This window comes from Alligator mississippiensis, chromosome 2 (genome assembly GCF_030867095.1).
Source record: "Alligator mississippiensis isolate rAllMis1 chromosome 2, rAllMis1, whole genome shotgun sequence".
NCBI lineage: Eukaryota > Metazoa > Chordata > Crocodylia > Alligatoridae > Alligator > Alligator mississippiensis.
In genome coordinates this window covers 152,556,529-152,577,903 of record NC_081825.1, presented here as the reverse complement: position 1 = coordinate 152,577,903, position 21,375 = coordinate 152,556,529, and the positions used below count along the sequence as shown (strand labels likewise).

Sequence of the window (21,375 nt, the reverse complement as noted above, 5' to 3'; positions counted from 1 at the left end):
AGAACCTGAGCACCGCCAGCCAAACTATGTTCTATAAATCAGGCATGGGGGTTGTTAGGTTAACAAAGGGTCAGGTACAAGGTGTGTGAGAATGATTAAAGCTAATGACTATGTAGGCCGGATCTTCAGCTGGAGTAAATAGGGTAGTTTCATTTATTGGTACAATTATGGAAGAACATTGAAAGGAAATAACCAAGTGTTTAGACAGAATATAGTAGGATGAGTCTGGTCAAACAGTTTTGGAAGGTAACGTAATGGATAGCCACTTGATTTGGTGAAAAAAAGATGGGCAGAAAGATAATAAACATGTCTGCTCTAAAACAGAGGCCTATGGTATGTCAGGGATACATTTCTTCCTTAGGGCTAAAACTAATTTGGCAACTGCTGGAAGAACATCATTTTGCCATGATGTAGGCAACATTTTCCATCATTCCTATAACAAGTATTTTGCATTTTGTTTGGTATTTTTTTTAGTATACTTTCTGCATATACAGACAGTTACCTCTTAATTTGTTCTTTACTCTTTGAGTCAATCATTTGCTTTTAACTCTGCTTGTTTTTAGTATCTGTAAAACTGGAAGTGGATGTGCTGTTGGGATGTTTTAGGTTAAAAAAAAGAACACTTTGACCTGTGGGGACTCTCTAGGGAGGCAGAGCAAGGGATTATAGGTTATCTGATCAAGAGCAACAGGAGTCCTAAGCTTTCATTGTTTAGTCCCTCTTGGACAACCAAAGCAAGTGCCTTTTAGCTACTGCATTTGTGCATTTATTATCCTGAAAGATATAGTCTTTGGGGGAAAAGCCACAATTCAAAGAGTGTGATTGGAATTGTTTCTATTAATAAATATGACAAACAAAATACTAATCTTTTGCGTTATAGTTAGAAAGCAGTCAGTCAGATAAGTCTATTGTTATGCTAAATCCTACCACTGCAATCTGTTGTAGCATGGGCACGTACAAATCCTCCAAGCTACGATAAGGCTCTCAATCTCTGGGGTTCTGCATAGTTGCAGGGGTGGATGCACAGAGAGTCAGGTTTGACATCTGATACAGAATCCAAACAAGAGTCAAGATTAAAATACAACTACTAATCCCACCATATTTCCTTTAATAAGTATAATAGAGACAACCCATTATTTTTATCTAGCATATCTCCATAGCTTCCTCTTCCCAGACCAGCTTGAAGAATAAGCTGCTTTTTATTCAGTTTCCATAACCTGTCTGTTCTCCACTGATCTGGAACCTTGCAAATTATCTCTGAGTGATTCTTTTGGGCACTGTGAAAAACTGCTGCCATTATACTAGAGGTGAGGTTTCTGAAATACTGTTGGACTAAAACAAACAAAAAACCCCTTTGCTTAGTCCTGGTATCATCTATGTATCAGTGTAATCATCATTTTCATTGATAGAATGGTTTGTGCAATGCTGCTAACACCTTGTCATTGCCATGATATGACATTGCCAAGTGATGTCATGAAATATAATGTTAATGGTTTTCAGGACACTTTTATTCTGAGTCTTAGATTGTGGGGTGTGCTGTGCAAATAAATTCTATATTCTTCAAATTTAGTCTTGTAAGATGCTGCTGTCCACTTGTGGAATCATTCCTTCTAAAAAGGGTCTTGGGGACTAGATTCCTGTTGACTATCTCCTGAGAGATGTGGGGCCCAATTTTTAAGGTATTTTAGCATCTCTGCCTGCAGATAGGGGTCCAGTGGGATTTTACAAAACACTTCCATGTTTAATTTGCACTTCTTTCAAGGAGTCCATGAGGGTATTTGCTAAATCTTGTATGATACTTTTGAGACGCATCTAAAATTGTCCAGAGGAATGTAAGATTGCCAAAACCTTTTTAGATTATAGAATAATTTTATATTTTTCCATTTTCACTTTTGACAGGGAAGAAAGAAAACTGTGTCCACATTTGTTACTGGTGTTTTTTCTAGCTTTAAACTAAATACAAGTAGCTGGGATTTGATCATGGGAAGTCTTGCTACCTTCGTTTTGCAATACAACAACAATAATCCCCACATATTGAAAATGTCCCTTTTCAATCTATGACAAATAAATTACAGCTATGTGCCTCTTCCAAGCTGGGGGAGGAAACAAAATCCCCTACCAGTCTTTCTCCCTTTTAAGCATGAATTTGCTCTGCATGGTGAAGGAGATGAAACGCCTTCTATGTACTGTAATTATTGTTTTACAAAAGGTCTTCTTGAGGGCAGAGTTATATAATAGAAGAAACTTATATTCTCAATCAGAGAAAAACAAACCACACTGGTAAACAATAGGCTGATTGAAGCTAGGAGTTGGATGAACTAAAGGGAAGTTTATCAGGCTATTTTGAGATACTGGAGCTCATAAGTAATCTCAGAAAGGCCAAAACTCTTGATTCCCATGTTCAGAGTGGGAGAAAAGCCTGTGTTTGTCAAGAAGACTGGAACAGGTGCTCAGCATTAAGATCTGTGTTGGAAGATGGATGAAAGGAAAAGTGGAAACGTGAAGTCCAACTCCCTGCCTATCCTCTGCCTTCAACCTACTGTCTTCATGCCCCTTGCTTCAGTCTTGCAAAGTGGGATAAAATAAAGGAAAAGGAAGAAGGCTGGAATACTACAGTCCTGCAGTTTGGGGACTCTTACATGCAAATTATAACATCAAAATACAGTACAAGACCGATGACAACTCACACTGCATTCCAAAAAATGGTCCCAAATATACCCTAGCTAAGTGCATCAGGCTCTGGATGTTTTTGTATAATAAGAATGATCAGACTTTTTCTCTAGTCCTGAGAGGGTGTCCTGAGGTGTTGAATGGCTCTAGTAGGAACCAGGAGCCAGGTCTAGGTTTTTATAGCGCTTACACTTCAGGGTGCAGTTCTTTTCCTCCAATAGAAACAACTGAATGAGGTAACATGTTCAAAAGTGACAAAGTGACCATTTTAACAACAAAATTAGGCTTTTGGGAACATACATCTCACAGAAAGTCAGTGACACATGGGTTTCTAGGTCCTTTGGAAACAGATAAAGGCATTCAAGGAACTGAAAGAGGCAGATGGGTGCAAGAGACGTTTTTGAAGCATCCTGGCTTCCAGGGGAAGGATCTAGACGCTCTGAAAATCCCACCTGGCATCTACCAGCATCTTAAATGCAGGGTTTGAATTACGGGGGAGCTCAGGGGGGCTGAGCCTGCCCATAAGAGACAAGAGCCCCCCTGTTGTAAGATTTGCAAATCATAACCTGGGGGGTCTCTCATTTTATTAGGGCATCCTGATGGGCAGCCCAACATTTTTTTTCTGATTTCCCCCCTCCCAAGTATCAAAGTGTAATTTGAACACTGGTTAAATACCATTGGAAATTTAGCCCTTCTGCTCTCAAGAAGATGTCACCCCATCTCTTTGCCGCTTGTCAGTTTGGGTGCTGGGAGCCAGTAATGAGAAGGATCCAGTTTTTCCCCCAGGGTCTGTTGCCTGGCCTGGATGATGGGAAGGTGTGCTGACTGAAAGGAAACGTCTCCCTGGCCATGGCTTCCTTCTCCTGGGCATCCAATGTTCTTTTTGTTGGTGGATGGAAGGTGGGGGCAGAATGGGCTGATGGCTGGCACTTGCTGAAGCTCCTGGAAACACCCAAGGGAGACAGCGTTGTTGGTTGTAGCCGTGTTGGTCTAAGGACATAGGCAGGCAAGGCTCCTCAGGTAGATGTGGTATATTTTATTAGACGTGATGCCTTTTATTAGACCAACTAAATAACTAAATATGTGATATCTGAAGCTCCTGGAAACACTCAAGGGAGACAGGGCTGTTGGTTGTAGCTGTGTTGGCTTAAGAATATAGGCAGGTAAGGCTCTTTGGGTAGATGTGCTATGTTTTATGAGATGTGATACCTTTTATTAGATGGACTAGATAACTAAAGATTTAGTGGGTCTAATAAAAGATATCACATCTATCCAAAGAGCCTTGCCTGCCAAGAGAGATGGGTTCTTTGGGTAAATCTGATGTCTTCTATTAGACCAACTCGAATAGTTGGAAAAATTCCTCTTCGCAAGCCTTTGGGTACAAATACTAATAAATAAATAAATAAATGTAAATAAGGGAGACTCATCTTTTTTCTTGCCCTCCCCAGTCAGTCTCCATGTGCTCTGCTCTTGGCAATGAATCCCCTGGCCAAGGGACCCCCAGAGGAGGCGGTGCCCAAGCCTCAGAGGCAGGAGTGCCTCATCCCGGGGGCGATGGGGGGAGAAGTGCCCAGGCACATGGGAGGGGAGGCCTGCCTCCATCTTCCCCCTGCGACGAATCAGACGGATTGGGCGGGGAAGGCGATGGGGAGGGGGCAGGAGGCGGAGGGGCAGCGTCGCTGCCTGCCCGCTCTCTCCGCCTCCCGCCCGCACCCGCACCCGCTGCCTGCCGGGCTGGGACCGGGCGGGGGCAGCTCCCCGCGACTCTCCCGCCGGCTCCGGCTCCGCCATGTGCTGAGGCAGGGGCCGCTCCTCGGGTCCCCCGCGCCGCCGCTGCAGCTCCCCGGGCCCCGCGGTGAGTGCCTGCAGCTGCTCGTTCTCGTGACGGTGCTTCTCGCAGTGGGGATTTGGGTCCTGTCCTGGCTGCGCCTGGCGGGAGCGGGGCACGGCCCCGGGGCTGCGTGTGCGGAGAGGCGGCTCCGCCCGGCTGCTGCCCCGACCCCCCCGGGCTGCCTCCGCCTCGCGGGTCGCTTCATCCCGGGGAGGATGAGAGAGAGAGTGTGTGTGTACCTGATCCCAGGCTACATGTGCGCTGGGCGGGATGAGCCTGAGCCTGGCTTCAGCTGCTGCTGCTTCGTGCCCTGGAAATGCCACAGCTTTCTGTAGGGAGGCACTGGGCAAACTTTCCTTCTGTCTCTCTCTTTTTTAAATAAAATTTTGGTCTAGCCCCGTCCCCTCCGGCAGGTCAGCACACTGCCGAACTGCCCAGCCGGGGGAGGGATGGGAGGCTGCGTCCATTGTGGTGAGTGAATGCTCTGTTAACAGGTGCCCCAGCCTGCCTTCCTCTCCTGTGTGTGTGTGTGTGTGAGCTGTGTGTGTGTTGTGGGGGGTTGATTCCGCAAGGCTCAGTGTGTGTATGTGCATGTGTGAATGTATGTTTGCGTGTTTGGGGGGTGCAGTGTGATTTCCCAGGGCTCAGAGTGTGTATGTGTGTGCATGCATGTGTGCATGTGTCTGTGTGATTCTCCAGGGCACAGCATCATTCAGGAGAGGGCAGCTCCTGGAGAAGGTCCTGGGACATTTCCCTCACTAGTGTCAAGCCTGGTTGGAAGCTGCCTCCCCACAATGGATCCCAGAGAGCCTCGCTAGTAGTAGCTAGACAGATCTTACATCTCAGTGATTGAAACGGCTTCATTGCCTCTCCTAGGAAGACTGGCAGCTGTTAGAAAAGGTTTTAATGAGACACCAATAGCACTTCTAATTTTTAAAACCCTTGGTAGGGGTGGCTGCAGCCCAGATGTTTCCTTAGACACCCATTCCTCCTTCTCAGCATCACAAGGGAAAGGGAGAGGAGAGGCACCCCTAAGCTTTTGCTCTACATATGGGTGGAGAAAGAAGTGATCACCAATCTAGTTAATTTGTTAAAGGGACACTGTCATTTTTTAAGTGACTTATATGTAGCTCCTGACCTTACCTTGGCTCCTGTTTCCCACCTGCCAGTTTGGGAGTTTTACAGTGACGTCTTTCTACTTTTACTCCATGTTTTGTTCCCCCTGCTGCTGTATGAAGGACCACTTAAAATCACAGGGGAAACTAATTCTATAGGAGAAAGAAGCAAACAGAAAGAAATGCTGTCAAATCCGAAAAAGCAGACCTTCCCTCTCCCCTCCCCCTCCAAATCCTTTCAAGTATAATAGGGGTTTCTTATAACAATAGTAATTAAACACTTTTGCACAGAAGTCTGCTTTTTTTGACAGTGTTTCTTTAAGGGAGTCTGTGGCTCTGAGTGAGGAGATAGAAAATATCATCTCATCTTAGAGCTGAATCCTTCCTTCTTACAGGAAAAAACCCCGTCTCATTTCCTTTAAAGGAAATTTTATTTCAGAAAAGAGAAGATCTGGAAAAGATCTGTTAAATCAGCTAATCCACCCCCCATTCTTCACCCTCACCAGAACTGAATCAGTTCCTATAGCACATTGCAGCCTCTTCATTTTTAAGGCTCCTTTGCAATTAGCTAGGTCTGTTCTACTTGGGTTGTGAGAGTACTGCAGAAACAAGATGTATGTCTGTAATGCTGGTTAACTTGTTATGTATGACAGCGTTTGAGAAAATAGAAAATATCAAGGCCATTGAGAGGAGTGCATGTATTTTTGGACCACTTTTCTTCTGTATGAAATACTGAACATGGGTGTGTGAAGAAAGTCAAATGTATACAGATGATATTTGTGATGTTCAGAAAAATCTAATCTTTCAATAAAAACGGTTCTAGTCACAGCTGGAACAAAAGTCTTCCTGTCAGAAAAAAGAGCACTTGATTCAAAATGTTTGTCTTGTTCTCTTTCTCCAGTACTGTCTAAAGAAATTGTTTAACCATGGATGTATTCATGAAAGGGCTTTCCAAGGCTAAGGAGGGAGTCGTGGCAGCAGCAGAAAAAACCAAACAGGGTGTGGCAGAAGCAGCAGGAAAGACGAAAGAGGGCGTTCTCTATATGGGTAGGTGGGCAAGATAAAACCAACTGCTATTACTGTGTTGGCTTTTGTGTGTGGTATGAATGACTGATTGAAAGACCAGGAGCCAGACTGTTGGGAATGACCTTGGTATAAATGTGGAGTAACTCAATAACAGAGTTGCTGCACTGTAAATGAGATTTGACTTGAGCCCTGAATTTTGAAGGTAAACCTCTGTAAAGCTGGATAATGACTCTTGCTAGATCTTTTGGTGTTTCATCGCACCATCAGAGTCATCCTTTATTATGGCACAGTACCATAAGCATATAGGCTATAAGCTGGCCTGTAAGCATACAGTAGGTGGTCTGTGCACATATGGCCATGTATAATAGGAGATACGTCAAAAATTGTGCATGCTGTTCAAACTGCCTGCCAATTTCAGGGCAAAGGGGCTGGTTATAAAGAGTGGCAGGCAGTTTTACAATTGAAATGCTATCGAACATGAGGATTTCAAGAATATGCTTTTTCTTTTTTCCCCCCATCTAAAATGAAAAGGAATGGAAGATGACATCAGGGCTAGAAGAGAAGCTATTGAGTTGTTTTTCATTATTTTAAATAAGTATTCCTGACATTTTTATACAAATACTGGAAACTCTCATTACCTCACCGAGCTTGACTGAGTTTCCTGTAATGGATTTTTAATACACCTCACGCCCATAGCATCTTCCTTTCGTGGATCACAAAGAAAGGCCTGAGACAACCCAGTGAAGTAGGGTACTGTGAATATTACTATCTCCATTTTACAAAGGGCAAAAATGAAACACAGAGAGGTTAATTGACTCATTCAGGTCACTCAGGAAGTCTGTACATAAATAGAATTGCAATTCAGATCATCCCAAACCCCACCCTAATGTTGTAAACACATGATCATCTTTACTTATCAGATTCCACGCATTAGAGCTGTGGTTTTCAAACTTCCTAAAGTCACAGAAACCTTTCATATCACTTCTGCTGCTGTGGAACCTCTACCCCCCACCAGCTCCGTGGGCCATAGGAACAGACGGTCAGCCTGGTGACCCACCACTTCCTGGCCCGCTCTGCCATAGATTCATAGACTGTAAGGCTGGAAGGGACCTCGGAAGATCATCAGGTCCAGACCTCTGCACCAGGCAAGAAAGACAACTGGGGTCAGGCGACCCCAGGAAGGTGACTGTCCAGTCTTCTCTTGAAGATTTGCAGGGTAGGCTATTACACCACCTCTGGAAGGAGCTTATTCCACAGTCTGGACACGCTAGCTGTGACATTTTTCCTAATGTTGAGGCTGAAACAGTCTTTCAGGAGTTTATGGCTATTACTCCTGGTTTTCCCCAAGGGTGCTCTGGTGAACAGTTGTTCACCGAACCCTTGATGTATGCCCTTGATATAGCAGTAAGCTGCTATCAAGTCCCCTCTTAGCCTTCTCTTTTTCAGGATGAAGAGTCCCAGATCCCTCAGCCTTTCCTTGTATAGCTTGCTGTGCAAGTCTCTGATAATGTGGGTGGCCCTTCTCTGGACTCTCTCGAGCTTTACCATGTGCTTGTTGAAGTGCGGCGCTCAGTACTAGATGCAGTACTCCAACTGCAGTCTCACCAATGCCAAGTGGAGTGGAAGAATCACTTTCCTCGTTTTGCTGCAGATCTATCGATTGATGCATGTCAGGATATTATTTGCCCTATTAGCTACAGCATTGCAATGCTGGCTCATATTCATACTGTGGTCTATTATTACCCCCAGGTCCCTTTCATTTGTGGTGTTAGTCAGTTCGGCGTTGCCAAGCCTGTCGGTGTGTAAGGTTTTTTTTTGTCCCCAGATGAAGCACTTTACATTTCTCAACATTGAATTTCATTTAATTCCTATCTGCCCAACTTGCTAGCCTGTCTAGGTCCGCCTGTATCTGCAGCCTATCTTCAAGTGTGACATGCTTCCCCATACCTTGATGCCATCCGCAAATTTGGCCAGTGAGCTCTTCACCCCTACATCCAAATCATTGATAAAGATGTTGAAATGCATAACCCCCAGTGTTGAAAACTGTAACCCCCAATCTCTTTGCAGAACCCCTGATGACCACTTACGGAACCCCAGGGCTCTGTAGAAGACAGTTTGAAAACCTCTGCATTAGAAGACTTTTTATTTTTAAATAAAAGACGATTGCTTCTGTTTCTGCTTGCCACTTAGTTAAATTAGATAATGCAAGAATAGAAGTAGAATAGATCTTTCCAGTATGTCTTTTTTGTTTTGAAGGCTTTAGAGGTAAATACTGGTATGGCTACTGTATGTTTTTAGGGAAACATGCCAACATTTCAAAGAGGAGGTGAATATCATTGAAAACATTTATTTGATCGGGGAGTACTGGCATCTCCTTGCAATCCTGTTTTATTCATCTTCTAAATCCCAATGCCTTTAGCCAGTTAATTTTAGTCTGTAACAAATTATTTCTGCTCCAAACAGAAGGGACTACTCATTTTAGCCCTTCTGGGATATGTCTTCCTGTTAAACCATAGCAAATTCCGTTCACTTAGTAGACTGGAAGCAGACATTTTGAATATTATATTTAAAAAGGAATATGCGTTTTCATATACCTATGCACATTTTCAATATTATCAAAATACATTTCAGTATTTCATCAGACATTATATTTCAGAGGGGAATTTCACAAAAGAAATTACTATGCATAATATATTTTCCTTATCTAAAGAAAGGAGGTACTGGTCAAGTATTCAAACCCAGTAATGCTGGTAGGTTATAATATGCACAGGTGTTCATGTGTTTCTAGGTGTGTGTCTTTCCTGTGAAGACCATATGGTGAAATTCCAGTTAAAAACATTCAGCTAATTTCATCTGTCCCATTATGTCTTAGAGCAATGTATCCAGTAGTTCACTGATTCCTAAGGTTATTGATTTTTCCAATTAAAACCAAGAGAGGCCAGTACAACCTACTAGAGAGCAATAGAAACTTATAGAGACTCATTGAAGCATTTCATAGATTTCATCATAGACATTAGGGCTGGAAGGGACCTCAGAAGATCATCGAGTCCAGCCCCCTGCCCAAAGGGCAGGAAGTCAGCTGGGGTCATAGGATCCCAGCAAGATAAGCATCCAGTTTCATCTTGAAGGTGTTCAATGAAGGCGCTTGAACAACCTCCGGTGGCAGGCTGTTCCAGACCTTGGGGGCTCGGACAGTAAAGAAATTCTTCCTTATGTCCAGCCTGAAACGATCTTGTAGTAGTTTGTGACCATTCGACCTCGTCAACCCTTGGGGCGCTCTGGTGAACAAACGTTCTCCCAGATACTGGTGGTCACCCCTGATAAACTTGTAGGTGGCCATCAGATCACCCCGAGCCTGCACTTTTCCAGGCTAAAGAGCCCCAGGGCTCTCAGCCTGTCATCGTAGGGTCTGCTTCCCTGACCTCTGATCATGCGCGTAGCTCTTCTCTGGACTCTCTCAAGCTTCTCCACATCCTTTTTGAATTGTGGAGCCCAAAACTGGATGCAGTACTCCAGCTGCGGCCTCACTAAGGCCGAGTACAGGGGGAGAATGACGCCCCGGGATTTGCTTGAGAAGCATCTATGGATGCAAGCCAGCGTTTTGGTTGCTTTACTAGCCGCAGCATCGCATTGCAGGCTCATGTTCATCTTGTGGTCAATGATGACCCCCAAGTCTCTTTCTTCCATAGTGCTAGCTAACATAGCACTGCCGAGCCTATAAGGATGCTGCGGGCTTTTTTTCCCAAGGTGGAGAACCTTGCATTTATCGGCGTTGAACACCATCAGATTCTCGTCCGCCCACTTGCTGAGCCTGTCCAGGTCAGCCTGGATCATCCGCCTGTCTTCTGGTGTGGATGCTTTGCCCCAAAGTTTGGTGTCATCTGCGAACTTGGCCAGTCTGCTTCTGACTCCAGTGTCCACATCATTAATGAAGATGTTGAACAGTATGGGTCCAAGGACAGAGCCCTGGGGGACCCCACTGGTCACAGGACACCACGATGAGTGACTTCCATCAATTACTACCCTCTGGGTCCGACCCCGGAGCCAATTTTCCAGCCAGTGGATCGTGGAGGACCCAAGGCGACAATTGGCCAGTTTCTCCAAGAGACGATCATGGGACACCAGATCGAAGGCTTTTTTGAAGTCAAGATATATGACATCAATCTCATCTCCCTTGTCCAGGTGATAGGTCACCTGGTCGTAGAAGGAAATGAGATTGGTCAAGCAAGACCTACCCGCAACAAACCCGTGCTGGCTATCCCTTAAGATGTTGGCGTCGGCCAGTCCATTAAGGATGGCCTCCTTAATAAACTTTTCTAAGATCTTCCCTGGGATAGAAGTCAGGCTGATGGGCCTATAGTTAGCCGGATCCACTTTCCTCCCTTTCTTGAAGATAGGCACCACATTGGCCTTCTTCCAGTCTTCGGGCACTACACCAGAGCGCCAAAAGTTTTCAAAGATCCGTGCTAGAGGCTGGGCTATGATGCTTGCCAGCTCCTTGAGTACCCCGGGGTGAATATTGTCAGGGCCGGCTGACTTGAAGGTATCCAGCTTCTCAAGATGTTTCTTCACAAAGTCAGCATTAATGGAGGGCAGGGGAGCACCCTCACCCGGACTTCCCGGCCCTGTAGCGGGCATGGGCGTCCCATGGGGCTGATGAAAGACTGACGCAAAGTACCTATTTAATAGGTTGGCTTTTTCCTGGGTGTCAGTTGTCAGTTGCCCCATCTGGTTCAGCAGGGGTCCAATGTTGCCCCTGCTTTTCCTCCGGCTCCCCACATATCTGAAAAAGGACTTTTTATTGTCCTTGATGCTCAAAGCTAGCTGGAGTTCAGTTGCAGCCTTGGCTTTCCTGGTCAGCTCCCTACAGGACCAGACCAGTGCAGAATAATCTTCCTTGGAGGTGACTCCCATCCTCCATCCTTTGTAGGCCTTTCTTTTTAGCCTCAGGAGGTCTGCTAGGTCCCTGGAGAGCCAGGGGGGCTGCTGTGCCCTCTTGCTGCTTTTCCTCCGAGATGGAATAGACTTAGTTTGTGCATTGAGGATCGCTCCCTTGAGGAGCAACCACTCTTCTTGAACTCCCCTCTCCCTGTGGTCACAATCCCTTAGGGCCTCACTGACAAGCCTCCTGAGCTTGTCAAAGTCGGCTTTCCTGAAGTCAAGGACTTCCGTGTTGCTGACTGACTTGCCAGCTTTTCGGCGGATGGTGAAGGTGATCAGCTCGTGGTCGCTGTCACCCAGCTTCCCATCGATCACTAGGTCACCAACTAGGTCATCCCCAGTAGCCAGTACCAGGTCGAGTAGCGCTTTGCTTCTCGTTGGCCCATAGACTTCTTGAGTCAGGTAGAGGTCATCCACGCACGAGAAGAAGCTCTGCGACTGCTCAGATTTTGCTGAGCGATCCTCCCGCGAGATGTCTGGGTAATTGAAGTCACCCATGACAACCATGGTCCTGGAGCAAGCTGCCTCAGCCAGTTCCTGGGCAAACTCCTGGTCAAGCTCAGGACTTTGGGTGGGAGGTCTGTAATAGACTCCCACCATTGTGTCCCCTGTGCCGTGTTCCCCACGGATTTTAACCCAGAGGGTCTCCAGCTGTCCACCCTGGTCGCCAATATCGGCTTGCAGGGACGCGTAGCTTTCCTTAACATAGAGAGCTACACCCCCGCCCCTTTTCTCTACACGATTCCTCCTGTACAGGGTATAGCCATCTATACCCATGGTCCAGTCATGTGTGGAGTCCCACCAGGTCTCCATTATCCCTATGACATCGTAATTGTTTGCACTGAGCAGGAGGATGAGCTCCTCCTGCTTATTCCCCAAGCTCCTGGCATTAGTGTACAGGCAGGCAAGTGCCCCCTGGGGGGCTCCTTCCTTGCCCACAGATTTTACCAGGGCTGGGGCCGGGGTGGGCTCCCTTGAGTGCTGTGATCTGCTGGCTTTGCAAGGATTGCTCAGCGGGCCAGCAGTGGCGATAGTTCCCCCCGTCCCCCAACGGGCTTAGTTTAATGGCATTCTAATGGAACTTGATAGATCTTCCCTTAGGGCACACTTTTCTCTGAAAACAGCTATAGTTAGGTCACCTCTTTTTCACTCCCTACTAGAAACAGCAGCACCTCAGTTGGGCTGAATCTTCTTCAGATCCATATGGGAAAATAGAAATCAACACACACAAGTATCTTTCTTTTTTTTTCTTGCTCAGACAGAGCAGAGACTGAAATGACAATGCTGTTGTAAGCTACATTCCAAAAAAGATTAGCACAAATGGAAGTCCATTCACAGTGGAGCAAAAGGCAATGTGCTGATGCAATAGAGGTTTTTTACTCTATATCGCTATATGTTAAATTTCAACTGACTCAGGACATTAGAAATGTGTTCTGCACTATGGGGTTGAAACTTTCCTGAACAGGCCACAACAAGACAAGAATTGAGAAGATCTCAGAGACTATTTTTAATGTCAGTCGATCAATGATATTTTGCTTTCTGTCTTTGAAGAGACATTTAAAAGAACCTAAGGTCCATAGGCGACTGGTACCGGGTACACAGGGGTGCACATGCCCCCCCACCCCATGACAGGGCCGGTGCCCCCCCAAAGGCCGACACTGATGCTGTCGGTAGGGCTGGTGCCCGCCCTGACAGGGCCTCCACCATCTGTAGCTTTTGCAGGTGTCCCCCCCAGATTCAGGAGGCACCAGTCACTCATGCTAAGGTCCTTGGCCCAAATCCTCAGAAGACATTAAGTACCCAGGTCTTATTGAAATCAGCTGTGGGCAGATCCCGTATTTTGTAAAGGGAGGGTGAGGGAGAAGTGACCAGTGATTCAGGGGTGGTTCCACCCCCACTTGCAGCTTCTCCCCAATTCTCCCTTGGGATGGGCAGACCATGCTGTAGGAGCAGCAGTCACAGACTTTTTTTTAAGTCCCTGAATCAATTAAGAAACTTGAGACACCCTCCCTTCCTCTCCAAGCTCAGCAGCAAGTTCCCTTGCCTTCCATTCACCCCCTTCCCTACCTGCCCTGCTGCTGTGCAATGCAATGCTGCCAGGGGCAGTGACAGAAGGGCCAGCAGGCAGGTTCCCCCTCCCTGATCCTCCTGCTGGGCTGGTAGGTAATGTCTGAGGATATTGGCGAGAGAAGACAAACCTGACTGGTGCTGCCCCTGCTATTCCCTCGAGCTGAGCACAGCTCCTCATGTAGCCTGGCTGAAGCTTGGCAGAACAGCACTTGAGCTCCTCTTTCCACCACAGCAGCTGGGGACAGCATCAGGAGTGGGTGGGGTGGGGTGGGGGGAGCAGGGGAGGGAGTGTACCATTGAGCACTGAGGGGAAGGGAAGGGGAGAATTTTCATTTGATATGAGGACTTAAGGTCCCTGGTGTAGTGATCACTGGATTCAAAAAATCACAGGTGTACATGGATGAGAACTATTAAAAAGCAAGTTTTATTTGTGGAGGAGTAAGGAAGCTTCTGCAGTCCTTCAGCCTCTCTAGCTAACTGACTTGAGGGACTATTTTCCAACTCCCACAGTCTTCCACATAAGGGAGGGTCACTACACCCGGCTGCTGCTCCCATGTTCTGGTATAAAAGGAGTGTGTAACTATGCCACTGCACCTTCTCTGGATCTACCCCTGAAACCAGTGGAAAGAAGTTGCTGTACTTTAAGAGGAGGCAGGCTGTCTGAGAAGCAGTCAGCAGGTGTGACAGGGCTAATTAGAGAGTTAGGTGACCAGAAGGGGTCTGAGTTTGAAGCACATAAGCCTGGAGCCTGAGCTGGTCAAGTAGTTTAGCCCTGAGAGCCACAGACAGAGTTAATCCTGGGTAGCAGGGCTTTGTCAGGGCTCCTGGGTAACATCTGAGCTGGAGTAGGCAATTCTGGAGGTTTGAAGAAGGCACTAAGGGGAGGAGGAGAACTCAACAGGCCTGGGAGTAAAGAGACCTGGGAACATGGAATAGAGGGCTTGAGTCTGGGAGGGGCTGAGTAGGCAGGGCCAGGGACCTGTAGCCTGGCAGTGGCAGAGTTGGAAATGTTGACACAGTGAAAGGGCCTGAGCCCCAGGTGGGAGCAAGAATGCAGGTCTGAGCAAGGGTCCCAGTCTCTGGGACTGAGGCTGGAGCCCAGGAAGGGTTAGTGTAAACAGGGCCAGGGAGCCCAAAAGTCTCACTGACCAGGAGCGGGGCCAGAGCCCAGAGATGGGGCCAAAGGCCAAGGAGGCCACATCCGGAGACTGGCAGGGGCAGGGGAGCCCATGAGTCTCAGTTGGCCTAGGAGTGGTGTTAGGAACAGCAGAGGGGGAGAGAGGAAAAGCATGAGTATGGGTATTGGTGAGAAGGGCTAATCATGTGAGCTCCATCAAGGCAATGAGTAGCGACGCCAGCGCTCATGAGGAAAGTTGACTTGGGAAGCCTTGGGGCAGCCTCCCTTTTTCTGAAAGTATCATCTCATTAAGGCATTGCAGTAAAGGATGAGGGGAAAACCCAGTTGACAAAAGCTGAGGAGGCTCCAGGGGCATCACGGCCACCCCTGGAGCTGAACTCTGTTACAATGTATACATAGCTTTTACACTGGGGTCTTTTTTGTCCATATTGATAGTTATTTAGACAGAGCATGTTTTATATGTATGTATATATGTTTGTGGTTGTGGTGGTGATGATTATGATGGTGATGATAAAAATCTCATTCAGAAACATTACTCTTGATATCTCTCTCTCTTAGCACACACTGGATTAGGCTGTATTTCTATTTTAGCCTGTTTTCTTATGTTTTCAAATGCTTGTTGTCATTCTCCATCGAATCAATTTTTCTTCTTGTTTCTTGGTTATACTCCTATCTTATTTACTGCTTCTTCCTTCATTGTACTACTGAATGTTTCCAACCACTTTTTGATAGCAATTTTTTCCATATCTCCTAGTGCCTGAAATTTGTTGTAGCTAGTATTCTTTTCCCACTTTCACACTTTTAAGAGTTTCTGTGTTGATGCTCTCTACTTGAGTCCGTTGGTTAAACTTGATGTTCTTCATTATCAACCTCTGCCTAACCTTTGCTTCCACAAGGAAATGATCAGTCACAATGTGTTCCATGTTATGAGCAGACAGCAGTGATGTTAGTGGGCCACTGAAAATCAGAAATTACATGGTCTATCTGGTTACAAACTCTTCCATCAAGAAAATACCAGGTGGCTTTAAGAATATCTTTGTGTGGGAATGTCATGTTCTGTGAAGTGACAAATATTATTAACCTCATATACCATTATCGTTGGTTTCATCATGAAGGCTCTTTTTACCTATTTTACCTTACCAGGTACCCTTTTTTCCCTATGTTAGCATTGCAGTCACCTGAAATAATCTTCATACTGTGTCTCGATAACGTTTCACAGGTATCTTCTAGTTTTTCATACAATATATTAGTGATGTCTTTGTCTTTATCCTCTGTAGAGGCATGAATATTGATCAAGTAGATGTAACACCATCTTCCTCTAAATTGCAGATGCAATACTCTTTTGTTCATAAACTCTACCTTCTTGATTGAAGTGAGGTATTTGTTCTCCACTATAAACCCTATACCCAGTTGATGAATATCTTTTCCAGCATAGGCCAGAAAACTATACACTGTTCTAACATCTCCACATTTGGGTCATCTTATCTGTTGGATAGCCACAATATTCATTTATACCATTCCAAAATTCTAACTCTGCAACATTTGATACCATTTGAACATTCCAAATTCCCTGTTTATCCAAAGCTTTAGCTTTAATTTTATAACATCCGTTTTTTTTTCACAAGATGAGGTTGTTGGCTTCATGCCCAACCCACAATCCTGAGGACCAGGGTATTTCTCTTAGTCTGGTTTCTACCCATAGACCTGTTTATCATTGAAGGCCTTACTGGTACCTATGTCACATTATTGCTGATATAGTTTTTGGGGTTACAGAGATACACAAATTGCTCCACGACAGCAAAATAAAATACCTTTGGAAGAAATTAATGAGGAAAAAAAATGAGAATATCTAAAACAAAGTTACTGAAATGGAAGAGAAAAGATGAATTAAGAATCTAAGAGATCTTTTTAGAGGAGTTGATGAATGGAGGAAAGGCTACCAGCTGAGGTTGACACTTGTGTATGACAAAAACAGCAGTCTGTTGACAGCCCAACAAGAAATATTGAAAGTTTAGAAAGAATATTTGAAGAACTTCTAAACATAGCGTGTGAAAATAAAGGAAGAGTTGCTGAATATCAAACTGCTGAAGTAAAAATAGTAGAGCCTTCACTAAAGGAGATATAGATCCCTGTTAAAAAAACTCAGAAATTATAGGGAGGGATAGACAATCTTCCAGCCAAATGCCTGAAATTTGGATTTGAAACATTAAAGCATCTTCCCAAGATGATTAAAAGATCTGGAGAGAGGAAAGAATTCCCAGACAAAGGAAGCAGGCAATAATATGCCCAATTTACAAGAAGGGTAATAAAAGAGAGTGTAGTAACTATCAGGGTATTTCCTTACTATGCACAATGTACAAAGTTTTTTCTCAACTGCTGCTAAGCCTATTCCTCCCATATGCTTAAGAAATTGTAGAATATTATTGGTGTGGGTTCAAGAAAGATGGATCAATTTGTGATCAGATATTTTCAGGGAGATTATTGCTGGGAAATAAATCAGGAGTTGTGAAAGATGTACATCAAGTTTACATACACTTTTGTCAAAACTTAATGATAGCATTAGAAGAGAATCATTATGGTCAACTGTAGCGGGGTTTGGAATTCCTAAAAAACTGGTATGCCTTACTAAGAAGTGCACTGAAGGATTAAGGAGTTACATCAGAATTGAAGGAATGCTATCATACCTAATGGAAATCAATATCTGTTGCAAACAAAGGTGTTACTCATGCTTTTCAGCTTGATGCTTGAGGAAGGTCATAAAAGCTATTGAAGAAGGAAAAGGTATGCAGTTGAATAGATTGCACCAGGTATTTCCATATAGATTTTCATATTTCATAGATTTCATAGACAATACGGCTGGAAGGGACCTTGAAGATCATCAAGTCTAGCCCCCTGCCCCAAGGGCAGGAAGTCAGCTAGGGTCAAAGGATCCCAGCAAGATAAGCATCCAATCGTTTCTTGAATGAGTCCAGAGTAGGTGCCTGCACCACTTCTGGAGGGAGTCTATTCCAGGCCTTGGGGGCTTGGACAGTAAAGAAGTTTTTCCTTATGTCCAGCCTAAAATGGTCATGGAGGAGTTTATGACCATTGCTCCTTGTTATCTCTTGGGGCACTCTGGTGAGCAGACATTCCCCAAGATCCTGATGCAAACCCCTTACAAACTTGTAGGCAGCCACCAGGTCACCCCTGAGCCTGTGCTTTTTCAGGCTGAAGAGTCCCATTGCTCTCAGCCTTTCTTCATAAGGCTTAATCTCTTGCCCTCTGATCATATGCATGGCTCTCCTCTGGAATCTCGCAAGCTTCTCAACATCCTTCTTGAATTGTGGAGCCCAGAATTGGATGCAATACTCCAGCTGTGGCCTCACCAAGGCTGAGTACAGTGGGAGGATGACTTCCTGAGATTTACTTGAGAAGCATCTGTGGATGTAAGCCAGAGTTTTGTTTACTTTACCAGCTGTGACATCACATTGGTGGCTCATGTTCATCTTGTGGTCAATAATGACCCTCAAGTCTCTTTCAGCTATGGTGCTAGCGAGCGTAGCACTGCTGAGCCTATAAGCATGCTGTGGGGTTTTTTTCCCCGAGGTGGAGTACCTTGAATTTTTTGGCATTGAACGACATCAGGTTTATATCCTCCCACTTGGATAAGCTTACTAAGTCAGCCTGGATCGCTACTAGCCTATCTTCAGATGTGGACGCTATGCCCCAAATTTTCGTGTCATCAGCGAACTTGGCCAGTGCACTTCTGACACCAATGTCCACATTGTTGATAAAGATGTTAAAGAGAACTGGTCCAAGGACAGAGCCTTGGGGGACACCACTGGTCACAGAGCGCTATAATGATTTGCTTCCATTGACTACTACTGTCTAGGTCTGACCTTGGAGCCAATTTCCCAGCCATCGGACGGTGGTGTAGCCGAGGCCACAGTTGGCCAATTTTTCCATGAGGAGATCATGGGACACCAGATCAAAGGCTTTTTTAAAGTCCACATATATGATGTCAATCTCTTCTCCCTTGTCCAGATAATATGTCACCTGGTCGTAGAAGGAGATGAGATTGGTCAGGCAAGACCTACCCACAACAAACCTGTGCTGGCTGTCCCTCAGGATGTTGCCATCAGCCAGCTTATCAAGAAGGGTCTCTTTGATAATTTTCTCCAGAATTTTACCAGGGATTGAGGTCAAGCTAATTGGCCTGTAATTCCTGGGATGTACTTTCCTGCCTATGTAGATGATATCTGCCTAGTAGGAGAAGAAATGAAAATAGTACAATATAGAGATCAGAGGCTCAAATGCCAAAGAAGTTCAGTTTGCTACCAGTGTTGGCAAGACTGTATACCTGATCACATCCAGAAATAAATTTTAAGATCACTGGGAGAACTTGGATAGGAAATTACAATGTGGAAAAGGTAGAGAAATATAAATATTTTGGAACAATAATCATTGAAGAAAATCAAATAATTGAAGAAATCAAGGCAAGAATTTACAGTGTTTGCTTGTTGAGCCTGGATAAAATAATGGCATCAAGGAAAATACCAAAAAACCTTAAAATCAAGCTTTATAGCACAATTGTTCAAGCTGTCCTTTTGTATAAATGTAAACCCTGGATGATGACAAAGGGAAATGGAAAAAGGGTGCAAGTGTTTGAAAACAAGGTGCTAAGGAAAATATTTGGTGCAGTACGAGAAAGCAGAGTATGGAGGAGAAGATATAATCAAGAGTTGGGGACTTTTACAAAAGACCTGATGTCTTGAGCACAATAAGAGCACAGAGAATGAAATGGGCAGGGCATATTATAAGAACCAACGAGAGAAAGCATGAGGCAGATTTTGGAAACTGAAGTGGAGGGTACCTGACTTCAAGGTAGAACAAGCCAGTGATATGAACATAACATAAAAACTGATCTGGAGGGAATGGTAAAAAATGCAACAAGGTGAAGAGAAATGGCACAAGAGGAGGAGATGGAAGGCTATAGTTAAGATGGCTATAGGCTGCCAAGGCCTATAAGACCAGAGGGAGAGAACAGAAAAGGTGGCAAGACAATTTCTGATTTGCACAGAGAGCCATAGTTTGGGAAGAAATGGGATCATCATTAAGTTTTCATTTTCCAAGGGAGAGGGGGAAATGTCTACCTTTGATTTGGGAGGATTAATCCACTAAAGACTGACCTGTTCCCTTATTACATTGTTTATTTCCTGCTGCCTAAGACCTGGATCCAATTCTCATTGCAGTTACTAGAAAGCCTTTTATAGTCTGTGATGGGCTTTGGATGAGGACCTACATTAGCTTTTTGCCCACATTTCTTACTTCAGGCCCTCTGCTGATATCCCCACTGAAATACATGGAGCTACACTAATTCACATTTGCTCAGCACTGGGCCCTTCAAATTTACTATATTATCCATATATTAGGGGTGCACTGATGAAGATTTTCTTGGCCGTTAACAATAGCCAATTAACCAACCATATTGACCGATGCTGATCTGATAACTGGTATTTAGTAATAATGCAAGGTATTTTAAACTACTGACATAAATAAACCTTTTTTCATAGATTCATAGATGTTAGGGTTGGAAGGGACCTCAGTAGGTCATCAAGTCCAACCCCCTTCCCTGGGCAGGAAAGAGCACTAGGGTCAGATGACCCCAGCTAGTTGCTTGTCCAATCTCCTTTTGAAGATCCCTAAGATAGGGGAGAGCGCCATTTCCCTTGGAATCCCATTCCAGATTCTGGCAACCCTTACTGTGAAGAAGTTCTTTCTAATGTCCAACCTAAATCTGCACTCCATCAATTTGTGGCCGTTATTTCTAGTTACTCCAGGTGGTGACCTAGTAAATAGAGCATCTCCTATTCCTTGCTGCCCTCCCCTGATGAATTTATAGGCAGCCACAAGATCACCTCTCAGCCTTCTCTTGTGAAGGCTGAAGAGATCTAGGTCCCTCAGTCTCTCCTCGTAGGGCCTTGCATGCAGGCCTTTGACCATACAAGTGGCCCTTCTATGAACCCTCTCAAGATTCTCCACATCCCTTTTGAAGTGCGGCACCCAAAACTGGATGCAGTACTCCAACTATGGCCTGACCAGTGCCGCATAGAGGGGAAGCATCACCTCCCTGGACCTGTTTGTTATGCATCTGCTCATGCACGATAACGTGTGGTTAGCCTTGTTGATCGCTTTGTCACATTGGCAACTCATGTTCACCTTGGAGTCAGCTATGACTTCAAGATCCCTTTCCACTGCTGTGCTGCTGAGAAGGTCATCCCCCAGCTTGTAAGTGTGTTGGTGGTTCTTTTTGCCCAGGTGTAGCACTTCGCACTTGTCTTTATTGAACTGCATACTATTTTGTTCTGCCCATTTTTACAACCTGTCCAGATCTGCCTGGATCCATTCCCTACCCTTTGGTGTGTTAACTTTTCCCCAAAATATGGTATCATTTGCAAACTTGGACAGGGTTTTCTCCATACTCTGGTCCAAGTCACTGATGAAGACATTGAATAGCACTGGCCCAAGGACTGAGCTTTGCAGGACTCCACCATTTTTAGATAAACCTCGTTGAAGGTAGTATCAGACTTAACTGATTGAGTTCA

The 21,375-nt window shown here is 45.0% G+C and overlaps 1 protein-coding gene across 3 annotated transcripts in view; it reads left to right on the top strand.

Annotated features, from left to right (window-relative positions):
• Positions 1–4,337: 4,337 nt before the first annotated feature.
• The window catches only part of SNCA (synuclein alpha), a 175,127-nt gene continuing 158,089 nt past the window's right edge, over positions 4,338–21,375 (top strand). Inside the window, exons 1-2 of one of the 3 annotated variants that reach the window (XM_059722319.1) lie at positions 4,338–4,525; positions 6,518–6,663. In XM_059722319.1, the coding sequence (XP_059578302.1) occupies positions 6,543–6,663 (121 nt within the window). In that variant the 5' untranslated portion in view covers positions 4,338–4,525; positions 6,518–6,542. The remainder of the gene's footprint in view (positions 4,526–6,517; positions 6,664–21,375) is intronic. The other 2 variants (XM_019488099.2, XM_006261248.4) reach the window with 2 other exon arrangements.